This window comes from Miscanthus floridulus, chromosome 15, assembly GCF_019320115.1.
Source record: "Miscanthus floridulus cultivar M001 chromosome 15, ASM1932011v1, whole genome shotgun sequence".
Lineage (NCBI taxonomy): Eukaryota > Viridiplantae > Streptophyta > Magnoliopsida > Poales > Poaceae > Miscanthus > Miscanthus floridulus.
Window position 1 is genome coordinate 22,065,373 of NC_089594.1, and position 13,202 is coordinate 22,078,574.

The following is a 13,202-nucleotide window of genomic DNA, read 5'->3' on the forward strand; positions in this document are numbered from 1 at the left end:
GCAGTTGCACGGTCCGACCATATAGCTTAGAGCAAGCAACACCATGACAAGCACCGGTATAAATTCCATTTCGGGAAAAATCAGTAGTATTTGCTTGTAAGGTGTGTGCAGTGTGCACGGCAGGCTGCATATGTTTGGGCTTCAAGAAGCTACACTCTAAGAGCATGTAGTGTGCCCTTCAATTAGTAGTAAGGGCGATGAACTGCAATTTAATTAATTTGGACAATGCTCACACTTTCATGCGAAACGGTATCACCACCTAACCTAGCTTTATTGTTACTCACAGCATCGTCATGCATTTGTACATGTTGGGACTGGGGATTTTATTGCCGGCTTATATTTAAGGGTAAAGTCCAATTTACACCCTCCAATTTTCACCAAAGTCCGGATTTCAACCTCGAACTTCAAAACCGGACAACTTTGACCCTCCAACTCTCGAAAAAGTTCAACTTTCAACCGGCTGGGCGGTTTTGCGGGTGAACAGTAACTTTTGATATTTTTGGGAGCGCTAACATTTTATATTATTTTTTCGAGCATCTTAACATCCTCAAATGAAAAAACTCAAAATTACAAAGTTGTAGATCTCATCGAGGTCTACAATTTACATATAAAAATTATCTTCATCCGACATCGTATTGAAGGGTTTTCTATTTTTTGAAATTTGAGTCTCATCACGTGACAAAATATGGTGCTGAAATTTTATATTATTTTTTCGAGCATCTTACTGTCCTCAAATGAAAAAACTCAAAACTACAAAGTTATAGATTTCATCGAGGTCTACAATTTACATATAAAATTTATCTTCATTGTTTTGTCGCGACTTGGCATGTAAGAGATGAAAGAGTCCGACCAGCTCGCGACTTCTTTCATCACACCATTTGGCATGTACTGCTATGTGACTATGCCGTTCGGCCTAAAAAACGCAGGGGCCACATACCAGCGGTGCTTGACCCATGTCTTTGGCGAGCACATCGGGAAGACCGTCGAGGCCTACGTGGACGACATCGTGGTCAAGTTCAGGAAGGCCAGTGATCTCGTCGACGACTTGGAAATAGCCTTCACATGCCTCAGGGAAAAGGGCATCAAGCTTAACCCCGAAAAGTGTGTCTTCGGGGTCCCCCGAGGCATGCTTTTAGGATTCATAGTCTCGGAACGCGACATCGAAGCCAAACCGGAGAAGGTCTCGGCCGTGACCAACATGGGGCCGATCCGAGACCTCAAGGGAGTACGAAGGTTATGGGATGCCTTGCGGCCCTAAGCCGCTTCATCTCGCGCCTTGGCGAAAAAGGCTTGCCTCTGTACCGCCTCTTGAGGAAATCAGAACGCTTTTCATGGACCCCCAAGGCCGAAGAAGCCCTCGCTAAACTCAAAGCATTGCTCACCAATCCACCCATTCTAGTACCGCCAGCCAAGGGCGAGGCTCTCTTGCTCTATGTCGCCGCCACGACCCAAGTGGTCAGTGAGGCTGTAGTAGTCGAGAGGCAGGAAGAAGGGCATGCTCTACCCATCCAACGACCTGTTTACTTCATCAGCGAAGTACTCTCCGAGACCAAAACACGCTACCCCCACGTCCAGAAACTGATCTACACCGTAGTCTTGGCTCGACGCAAGCTGTGCCACTACTTCGAATCCCACCCGGTAACCGTGGTGTCGTCTTTCCCCCTGGGGGAGATAATCCATAACCGGGAGGCCTCAGGTAGGATTGCCAAGTGGGCCGTCGAACTCATGGGGGAAGCTTGGTCCTTTGCGCCTCGGAAAGCAATTAAATCTCAGGTCTTGGCCAATTTCGTGGCAGAATGGACCGACACCCAACTGCCACCTGCCCAAATCCAGGCGGAATACTGGACCATGTACTTCGACGGGTCCCTGATGAAGACTGGGGCGGGCGCGGGTCTGCTCTTCATCTCACCCCTAGGAGTACACATGCGCTACATGATTCGGCTCCACTTCGCCGCCTCCAACAACGCAGCCGAGTACGAAGCCCTCGTCAACGGCTTGTAGATCGCCGTCGAACTTGGGGTACGACGTCTCGACGTACGGGGCCATTCGCAGCTCGTTGTCGATCAGGTGATGAAGGAGTCGAACTGCCATGACCCCAAGATGGAGGCATACTGCAGGCTGGTACGTCGCCTTGAAGACAAGTTCGACGGTCTTGAACTCAACCACATCGCGTGAAAATTCAACGAGGCCGCGGACGAACTGGCAAAGATGGCGTCGGCACGGGCCCCGGTCCCCCGAATGTCTTCGCTAGAGATCTCCATAAGCCTTCCATCGACTACGCCTCGGCAGTGGAAGAGGGCCCACCATAAGCCGAGACCTGAAGGTGGGCGACCTGGTGCTGAGGCTGAGGCAGAGCAACAAGGGCCGCCACAAGCTGACCCCACCATGGGAAGGACCGTACATCGTCGCCCAAGTGCTGAAGCCCGGGACCTACAAGCTAGCCAACGAGAAGGGCGAAATCCTCACCAACGCTTGGAACATAGAACAGCTACGTTGCTTTTACCCTTAAATTTCTAAGCATTGTATACATTGTTTCTCTGAATACAATTAAGAAGCGTTCTTTAGTTGTTCTAATTTTTCGAGAAACCCCCCGAGCCCATCACGGGTCTCGGCAATACGATAACACCATAAGGGAGACTCGGCTCTGCCTCTGTAGAACCGAGCCTCCCTTGGGGGCTAGAAGGGGGGACTCCCCCCTAAGTCCCACGCACCATTTTTTCAGTCATTTTTCGAAAAAATCCTACGCCAAACTCTCTAGCGTGCTCTAACAAATCAATTGTGAAAAAAACCTAAGGACCGAAAAGCTGCCTCAAGGCCAGAAGGCCGACTGAGTCGCGAGACGGCCTACGCCTCCGGGCTATGGCACTCCCTCACCACCTTTTGCCCGGGGGCGGCTCAGGCTCCGAGGAAGTTTTTTGCAAGGGATTTGTTCAGAGACGAGACAGAGGGCAGAGGCTCGAAAATACAATGAAAAACGATTAAAGAAGCATAGACGCACGATTACTTTAAAAAGGCCTCGACGGCCACCAGCGTTATGATAGGGTAACATAATCCCTAATCTATTTGCATGGCCTCTCGGGCCCAGGTCAAGGCTCAAGGTCTCCAGCATCGGCGGATGACGTGGGAGGGTCCACCTCCTCTTCAAACAGTTGGGCCAGCGCGGCAAGCTTAATACCTGCTCGGCCATACCCATCTGGTTATAGGATTGGGGCCATACCCATACTGGTTATAGGATTGGTGTAGGTACGTCTGGTAGTAGAAATGATTTCCCATCATATGCACTAGTCCATATGTTTTTAGCGTGTGCTGACGGCGGTAGCCTTCCCCATCAATTTTATTCCGGTCTGAGAGATGAGCTGTGTAAAAGTAAACTTGGAGCACACACCACAGCTATAAAAAAACATATTTATAGTTTTGGCTTTGGTCAATTGTGTCAGCAGAGTAATAATCTTCGTTCAATAATGGTTATGTGACCAAAAAATATTTCCCATTTTGAAGCAAGACCTTTTTTGTTTTGGCAAGGCAAAATTGTAGATTTTTATGGATGCAACTAGGTTCTGTCAGCACCCAAGAGGGGGGGGGGGGGGGGGGGGGGGGGGGGGGGGGGGGGGGGTGAATTCGGTCTAAACAAAACATAGATCCTAGGGGTCAAATTTAACTACCATTATAGCAACTCTAAGAGATTCTCTATATCCTTCCTAATTTTTAGGAATAGAGTTTTTCTATTTTAAAGTAACCTTCAACCGGTTCTTTAAATGATTATATCCAAATATAGTCATCCTCTATTTTGAATTTCTCGCTAACCAAAGATAGATACGAAAATGACTCTCTAAAGTGTATACAAGAATATAAGATATAGAAAAGTTGTTTGAGGGGGCGGGGGGGGGGGGGGGGGGGGGGGGGGGAGGAACATATATTAAGTGATTTTTATGCAGATGACTCTCCAAATGATGATGATTTAGAGGTGAATTTTAGAAACACTCTTTGGAGATGCTCTTAGAGAACCCATAAACTACTCTAACTCTAGTATGATGTGCAATTAACGTTTTTCTAGTGCACTTTTATCTTACCAACAACCCACAAAGAGTTTATTAACATATATAGCCAATCCTAACAACCCTATAACTAAATCTTACAAAGGTAAATATTACACAAGTATGATAAGTAAAAAGCAAAGGATAGAGAGGATAAACTCTTGGCATCCTGTGCTATTGGTTGCTAAAACACAACCCTTAGTCTATGTTGGAGATCTATCGAGGTATGCTCCCAATCAATAAGTCTCTCTCGATTGCGGTGTTCGCTCGACCAAAACCAATGGAGTCACAAAATCTCCCTATGCAGTGGCGGATGTGGGATGCGGGATAAGGGGGGGCTAAAACAACAGAGATGTTGATTTGCACGAAGATTTAACGGTGAAATCAAGTTTTGCTACAGTAATTAGCATTGAAATCAAGAAATTAGGGGGGGCTGGAGCCCCCCCAGCCCCCCCTTTGGATCCGCCACTGTCCCTATGCCACCCGATGGTTACTATAGTGTTGGACTATCACACAAGGCCTTCGCCAACCAAAGTGTTGCGAGTCATCAAGTCTCAGAGTTGCCACTACTGTCACCCAATTCGATCATGGTGTGTCAAATACAGAGCAAAGGCGGGTGTGAGTCACATAGTCTCACTAGATCCACTTAGTCGCGGTCACCTTGATGTTGTATCCACTACATGGTTTCTCCATTTAAGGGAGAGATGCTTCCTTGTCCTCTGCACACTAACACGTTGTCGTTCCACACCAAGAATGGAGAGAGTCGACGACTCGAAGGCTACCTCACCTTCACTGGAAGGTCATGAAGACTTGCACTTCCGAATTGTCAAGATACAAGGGCATCAAGACCCAATCACTCAAAGCTCTCAAACTCTAGGGACTAACTCTCAACAAAGATGCATTAAAATATTGTCTATCCTAATTTTGGATGTAATTTTGAATGGGTTGTTCGGCTGATGGTTTAATTTCTACGGTTGATAAGCCGGCTGATGTTGTTTTGTTGTGAGAGAAAAACAGTGTACCATGGCTAATAAGCAGGGATGATAAGTTCAAGCGAACAAAAATGTCTTGAGAGGGTGGATGCAGTGTAGACAACCTTATATATAACCCCATTCACCTCAACTAGCTGTAGGAAACAAGCTGCGAAATCATAAGCATTGGATGACTCGTTGCCTTTTTCCATTCACGAGACGATCTACTGCTTAGGGTGTCCCAAGGGGGTAGTGACGTCGCTGGCTGTGAGTCCGACGTGGAAGCCAAAAAGGTGGAAAGAGAAAACTCACTGGTACCTAGTAAGTTGCCGATCGATTATTCGATTTCACATCGTTCGATGAAAACAGAGATGAATAGTTGGGATCCAATAGGAGAGAACGATTACAGATCAATACTAATTTATTTCTTGTTCATCCACATTAGCCAGCGATTTCGCTGGGTCCGTTGCGGACGCCCTTATATTTTTCTGCCATATCGTACGGTGACTCGGTGAGTGCAAGTTTCCTTTTGCCACCTTACTGATAATCACTAGATGTTCTGTCGCAGCCCATTTTCTTCTCGGCAGATTAATTGTGCGGTGCCTTCTACCAATCTACCTTGTGTTAAATAGTGCTGTGAAGTGGTTCCGTTATTGGTGTTTGCGTCGTTTCTCCGCCGATCTTTGCACCACTTCGTCTCTTGCATTCCTAGGACTTAGTATAATCTAACTCACTTTTCACTCGTGTTAGTCTTAGACTTGTGTTGTCATCTAAATCACAAATACTATGGTTTCACAAAAAAAAATCACAAATACTATAAGATATATACCTTTTCTTGTCTCTTTCTTTGTGTCTTGAGCTTGTTTGTATCGTCGCACTTTTCTTGGACAACAACCATATAATAGTAAAATTATATAAGATGTTTGTACACAACCACATAGGGATAAAATATTTTTCCCTTTCGTTTTCAGTAGTTATAAAAAAAGTGTTGACACTAATTCGGTTACACGTACAGTATGCATGATTGCAAGGGCCGCACACGATTGAGACATGCAGGTGAGGTAGGTATAAATGGTGATGCTGACTTGGGGTGTTGGCGAGACTGATCTGACACTCATTCTTCGCCCAGAACAACCACCTCGCAAAGATTTATCAGGGTAAAGCATAGCAGGGATGTCCTAGGTTCTGCAAGACCATTTAGAACTCTAGTAAATCTTGTATAGAAAAATGTTGGACAACAATAGGTTGTAAGAGTTTGAGGGTAAAAAAAAGTGTAGTAGATTGAACCTTTTTGATTGATGAGATAGATGGATTTCTGAATTAGCCATGATCCTGTCATATAAATCGAGGTGGATGGTCGTATTAGAACTTACAAGTTTAACCCTTCGAGATAGAGCGAGTCCCCAACAAAAAAACTCGAAATAATATTGGACTATCGAAATCAGCTCACACTAATGGAAATATGAAATTCCCTGATGGTTTTAAATTTTTTTTGACGGTTATTGAATAAACCGTCAGGGAAATAGAATTACCTTGATGGTTTCAGGAAACTGGTGAAATTTGTACAATTGTTCCAAATTTGATCTTCTTCAATTTAATTTGTTTTTCTGGTTCTTTTACTCTCTCGATTATATTTGGCTGAGTATTGGCCATGGGCCCCTTGCTCACGGAGCTGGCTGAACAGAGTCGTCCAGTATTACGTAACGGATCCGATCCGATCGAGGGACACACGACACGACCAATGTTTGCTATCCAAAGTTCCAAACCAAACCGTACTCGGCCTAACCGGATGTGTCAAAAAAAAAAAAAGCTGATAACGAAACCTAAGAGACCTAGTAATTCTTCTGGTCGCAATGGCTGCTGGCGGTCGCCGCCCGGCGGTAACTCTGCCGGCGGTGCTCATGCTCGTATGCGTGCTGGTGGCCACGGCGCCCGGGCTCCAAATGCTCCTTGACGAGGACCCAAGTACGTACCCCGACAGTAGGCCGAGGGAGTTCTGGTACCGGCGCGGAGAAGTGGTCGTCATCGATCTAGGCAACACCAACTCTTGCGTCGCCGGCTACACCGGCTCCGGCAAGACGACCGACGACGACACCATGTTCCAGTTCTGCATCCCCTCCTGGGTCGCCTTCACCGACAACGGCACTTCCCTCGTCGGCGAGGCCGCCAAGAACCACGCCGCCGCCAACCCCGAGGCCACCATCTTCGGTTTCAAACGCTTGCTCGGGCTAAGGTATATATCGTTCCACTAAAAACAATACATATATATTAGGTTATATATAATTGATTGATGGATTCATGATTAGTGTGTATCGTTATTCGATCTGTTAATAGGCGAAACCGCTGGTACGACGAGGACATCGTGCAGGGAGCCATCCAGCGCGTGCCGTACAAGATCGGTACAAGAGATTACGACACGGCGATCGTCCAAGTGACGGCCAGCGATGGTTCAGTCAAGCAGCTCGAGTTCAGCGAGGTCGCGTCCATGGTAGTGGCTGAGCTCAAGAACAAGGCCGAGGAGTACCTCGGCCGCACGGTCGAGTACGCCGTCATGACCATCCCGCAGCATTTCGCCGCGGCACACAGCGGGGCGGCTGAGTACGCCGGCAAGATGGCCGGGCTGGACGTCGTCTGGACGGTCACAGAGCCGACCGCTGCTGCCGTCGCTCACGGCCTGCACACGAAGCTGCGCGAGCGCGGCACTGCGCTTGTCTTGCGTGTCGGCGGCGGCTCGTCCGACGCGAGCCTTGTGGTGCTGCTGGACGGCAGGTTTCAAGTCTTTGGGTATCGGATGGACAATTTCCTTGGAGGAGACGATTTTGACGACAGGGTCGTGGACTACTTCGCCAAGCGCATCAAGCTGAAGCACGGAGTGGATATCAGTCAGGACAGGATCGGTCTAGGCAAATTGAGGGCGGCATGTGAGAATGCCAAGAAGGCATTGAGCAGTCAAGATCATGTCCAGGTGATTGTTGAGTCCCTCGTTGATGGTGTCGATTTCTCGGAGCCGCTCTCACGGTCGGAGTTTGAGGAACTGAATGATGATCTGTTCCGCAAAGTCATGAACTTGGTGGAAACAGCCATGGTGAACAGAGGTGGTATAAAGTGGAGCAAGAGCAAGATCGGTGAGATTGTTATGGTCGGTGGGAGTGCCGTGATACCCAGGATTCAAAACCTCGTCAGGGATTACTTTGATGGAAGGGAGCCTAACATACGGAGGAAACCGGATGAAGCGATGGCTCTTGGAGCTGCACTTTACGTCCATTCTCTTTAGTGACTTCATTATATTTACAGTAGTAGAGGTTTTGTTGTTAGGTCTTCGAGGGATCTAGACACATAATGGTAGTGTGCATACATGGATCATAAATTGTGTATAAACAACTAGAAGTGATATGAGGTGCATGATATTCTTTTACAAACTTTTTTTTATCCCACAACTTTAGATTCACCTGACCTGTTATCTTGAGCCATACAAGACCTTATTGGATGTAGTCGGATTAACATTAATCCATATTAGGTTTATGCTTGTTAAATATAAATAATTAAATCTATGACTAAGTTATATATATATGATCCATGATTCAGGAGGCTGATCGTCTCCGCACGTTCGCTCCACTGCCAGGAAGATCCATCAAGCATAGGGCCTCGCTCTACGCGGATGATTTAGTTGTCTTCGTCACGCCGGCTGCTGAGGACCTCACCTGTCTTCAGCAGATTCTACTGCTATTTGCGGGGGCGTCTGGACTAATAGCCAACATTGATAAGTGTGTCGCCTCGCCGATTCGCTGCACTGAAGAAATGATGTTGGATGTGCAAACGGCCTTCCCATGTGTCGTCGCCCCGTTCCCGTGCAAGTATCTGGGCATTTCGCTGTCGCTCAAGAGGTTGAAATGTGCAGAGGAGCAAGCATTGGTGGATTCAGTCGCCGCGAGGATTGGAAGTCAGGACTGCTCACGCACGCGGGAAGGTCACGTTGTCGGCGATCCCGGTGCATATTAGCATTGCGTGTTGCCTCTCGACCTGGGCCATTGAGCAGATTAATAGACGTTGCAGGGCTTTCCTCTGGTGCGGTACTGACACAGCGCTAGGAGGAAAATGTAAACTGGCCTGGACTACTGTCTGTCGTCCGACATCTCTGGGCGGCCTAGGTGTTTTGGATCTCAGGTTCTTTGGGCTGGCCCTCAGGCTACGTTGGGAATGGCTAAGCAGAGTTGAGCCTGATCGCTGCTAGGATACAGTGCCGGCACGTGCTGAGAAGAATGTAGTCGCAATGATAGACGCCAGCATGACTGTGATCATCGGCGATGGGGCCTCAGCAAAACTGTGGATGGACAATTGGTCCAATGTTGGTTCGCTATGCTCATTTGCGCCTCAGTTGTTCGCTGCCATCTCACCGAGAGGAAAGAAGATGTCTCTGAACGATGGTCTCTTCCAGAACCGGTGGGCGCGTGAAATTCATGGTGCGGACACTGTGCAGGTGCTCCTTCAGTACCTGTGTGTGTGGGCAATCCTACGCGCCGTCGTTCTCGATCCACATGTGCCGGACCGATTAACATGGAAGTGGTCGCCTGATGGGAAGTACAGCGTGTCGTCGACCTACAGAGCTTTTTTCGAAGGATCAACTGCGCTCCTTGGTGCCAAGGAATTAGGGAAGACTAAAGCTCCACCGAAGGTCAAGTTTTTTATGTGGTTGGTGCTTCACCGCAGGATCTGGATTGCAAATCGACGATTGCGGCATGGCCTACAGGATTCAGATGACTACAACCTGTGCAGCCAGGCATCCGAGACGTGTGATCACTTGTTCGTGGGGTGTGTGACTACCAGGCAACTCTGGTATAGGTTGCTTCTACCTTTGGGGTTACAGGACTTGACGCCGCTGACAGAGGAAAGCTTGGGAATTTGGTGGCTGAGACAGAGAGAATGGATGAGTGCTGACAGCCGGCCACCATTCGATACCCTGCTACTGCTCATCACCTGGACAATCTGGAAGGAGCGGAACAATAGGGTCTTCAACCGAATCACGTCCAACTTGGCGGCAATCGCACAGGAGGTGATCAGAGAAGCGCAATGCTGGTGCGAGGCAGGGTACTCTTCGTTGGCTCACTTGATTAGCTTATGGTCGCAGAACCAGGTGGTCTTGTAATACGACTTTTTGTAATCCAGTAGCTAGGCTGCGGTTTGCTTTGGTGATGGTCTCTCGCCACCATCAGCTAACGGCTTTATTGTAAGGTCTATTGACCATTCCCGTCCTCTTAATGAAATTCGGGCATATATGCCTGCACACGAAAAAAAAGTATGAAATTCTTACTACAGTTAATAATAAAACAATTAGTCCACCACTATAATTGGATCATAAAAACTGCAGTTATGAATGATTCCAATTAATTATAAAAATTAATTATAGAAAACCATAGATCTAAAGCTTTTGCTAAAAATAGAAAACTTTCTAAAAAAGAAAAGTTGCGGAAATTTTTTTTACAAAAAAAGGAAAGTTGCATGTGTCTGAAAAGCGTTCGCTCAAAACCCATCTGAGTGAACGTTTGCTAATTAGCTGCCCCGTGTTGGACCCTATGTGTTGTTGTGTGAGTCACGGATGACAGTGCACGATTTTTTTGTTTGGAATGAAAATCTGATGGCTTATGTGGCACTATAATATTGGTAGTTTAGCTTGCATGAGGAGATAGACTATTACCCTAAATAAAGATAGTGGATGATAGGGTTCGCTGACGTGGATATCTAGATACATGTTAGTTGATAATGTGGCTCACTTTACTTCAATAGCTTGTATATTAAGTGAAAGCTATAACATACTTCTACTCCCTCCATTTCAGATTATAAGACGTTTGGTTTCTCTAGATAAATTGCTTTTGCTACATATCTTACATAATAATATACATAAAAAATAAATGTTTTTTTTTAAAAAAAGGCCAAAACGTCTTATAATTTGAATAGAGGGAGTATTATTCTGGTGAGGTTTACTTTGGTAAACTATCTATAAATCGAGATTTTGTGGTCTGTTAAACACTGTTGTTTAGTGCTACTTCTTTGCTAAAGTATTTCTGTTTAGTTATTAGTTAACAAGTTGCTGGTCAACCCTGAGCAGATGGTCCCGATTTTGTTGAGCCATAAAGAAAAATAAAAATTTGAGTCAATGGCAGGCCAGGCCTCAAGCCTCCAGCTGGAGCTGGGCTATATAAGAGAGGATAGGCCTGTTACGGCCTGCTGCTGTCTGTTGGGCTGGACTGGGCAGCGTGGAAACTGGGCCCGCATCCTTAAACGTGCGACGCGTGGACACCGACGAATCAGACGCTCGCGAAAACGCCGCGGCGCTGCCATCTCCTGAGACTCGGCTCGGCTTGGCTTCGCTCGGCTTGGTTTCACCAGAACGTCGGCTCGTTTGCTGAGCCTGGCATTAATAGCCAGCCTCAAGATTATCCGACCTCTTTCACACGAAGGAAGTGGGTTCCAAGGAAGTGATTAGATTGTTTCTTGCCAATCGCCGGTAGGCGCTCATCATCCACCTCCGCCGCACCACCAAGAAGGTGTCGCCGGGCGCCAGCAGCTCCGCCACGTTCGTTGTGCCGCTCCTGGCCGCCAGCTCGCGGTCGTCGTCCTCGCCTCCTCGGCGCCCCACTGCCCCAGCACGCGTCCGCGTCGCACGGTTCCACCTTCCCGATCGACGCCCACGCGGACGCCGCCGTGGCTCTGCCCAGCAACACCAAATTCATCCCACTTCCCTCCATTGTTGAAGTTGATCGAGTTCTCAACTTATGATCTTTCTGTTGTCAGTTCTTTGAACCAGGTTTTTTGTTTCTCACATTTCTTTGACATATTTTTGTTATGTAGATGATTTTTATGAGCTTCTGTGGTGTATGTGCACTGTGCAGTAGAAATTCCTAGATTTTGGGTCAGCATCATGGCTCTTTCATTACGCATGTATTAAACGCTTTGCTAAGCTGAAAATGTTACTGCATAGTCGGCAGGTAGAAATCAGGGCTTCATGGTATTGCAAGGAAAAAACAATAATTCTGCTACTATTTGTTTATTCATGGCATGCAATGGATTAGAATGGAGTGTATACAATGTATATCATAATTTTCAACTTCTCTTTATTATATCCAAATCTTGAATGTCGATTCGAGTTCAGCATGCCCCATGTAAACGTTCCATCAATGAGTTACCTTTTTTAGTCTTTTTTCTCCTACTTGGTTTCCACATTGTCCAATCTATACTAAAATGAAAGTTTGATATTGCTGGTTTGTTGACTTTAGTTAGATGTAAATTGTATTATTTTTATGCATATGTTGAGATGGCCTATATGTTGTACACATGTTTGTGTGTACAACAATATGGTCTTGCTAACTGATTTTCTCCCGTTTGCTTATGCTATCTTGTAGCCACTATGATCCTTGAGGGTGAAGTGAGCATAGCAAAGCGATTGGATTTTAATGTACACTCTGATGTTGAGTCAGTGGCCCCAGATATTCCTGCTCAAGAATGTACCGCACCACATAAGTCCTTTAGCATCCCATTATGTGTAAGTTTCATGCAACCATTACTTAAGACAGGTCTGCTATTGTCACGTGTTGTTTGTGACATATATCGCATACTTTGTAGGGTGGTCCTCGCGCAGCCATCTCCATGGACAACGTAGCCGGCATGACTGGAGGAGGCCAGGAAGGTGCTAGTCCTTGCGCCGTCGACGCAGCCGGCATGACAGGAGAAGGAGGCCAGGAAGGTGGTCCTTGCACCGCCGTCCCCTTGGACGATGGAGCCGGCATGATAGGAGAAGGATGCCAGGAAGAGAATTTGTTGCCATCCCAAGACAATTCATCGCCCATGGTTTCTCCCTCTATCCGTGGAGTCAAGGGAGAGCAAGTAACACATGTATGGTCATCATTTGGTCTTTGATCTTCCTCTTCTATCTTTCATGTAGTTTCATCATGTATAAATGTGTGCATACTATACTGTACAGAACACTATTGTTGCTATCGACGATAACACTCGTGCTAATGGGAACGCTCTCCATCATCTAGTAGCTGAAGAAGTGATAGACGGAGTACCAAATAAGGTAACAGTCTTTTTTCCTCTAACTAAATAGATAGGGCGAAGACAATTATAAATAACTACATTGTGGCAATATAGCTTTAATTCTGATTCGATTGCACAACAGGTGGTTGATAAAGTTGGAATAATT

At 46.7% G+C, this 13,202-nt stretch overlaps 1 protein-coding gene across 1 annotated transcript; it reads left to right on the forward strand.

Moving 5' to 3' along the window:
• Nucleotides 1-6,944: 6,944 nt before the first annotated feature.
• Nucleotides 6,945-8,338, forward strand: LOC136506630 (luminal-binding protein 4-like). The gene is made up of 2 exons (XM_066501532.1): nucleotides 6,945-7,238; nucleotides 7,340-8,338. The coding sequence occupies exons 1-2, from the start codon at nucleotides 6,949-6,951 to the stop codon at nucleotides 8,277-8,279; spliced, it is 1,230 nt and encodes a 409-aa protein (XP_066357629.1). The 5' UTR covers nucleotides 6,945-6,948; the 3' UTR covers nucleotides 8,280-8,338.
• Nucleotides 8,339-13,202: the final 4,864 nt, after the last annotated feature.

Coding starts and splice junctions, on each gene's coding strand:
- LOC136506630 (XM_066501532.1), top strand. CDS start 6,949: ATGCTCCTTGACGAGGACCCAAGTACGTACCCCGACAGTAGGCCGAGG. Junction 7,239..7,339: donor AAACGCTTGCTCGGGCTAAG/GTATATATCGTT, acceptor ATCTGTTAATAG/GCGAAACCGCTGGTACGACG.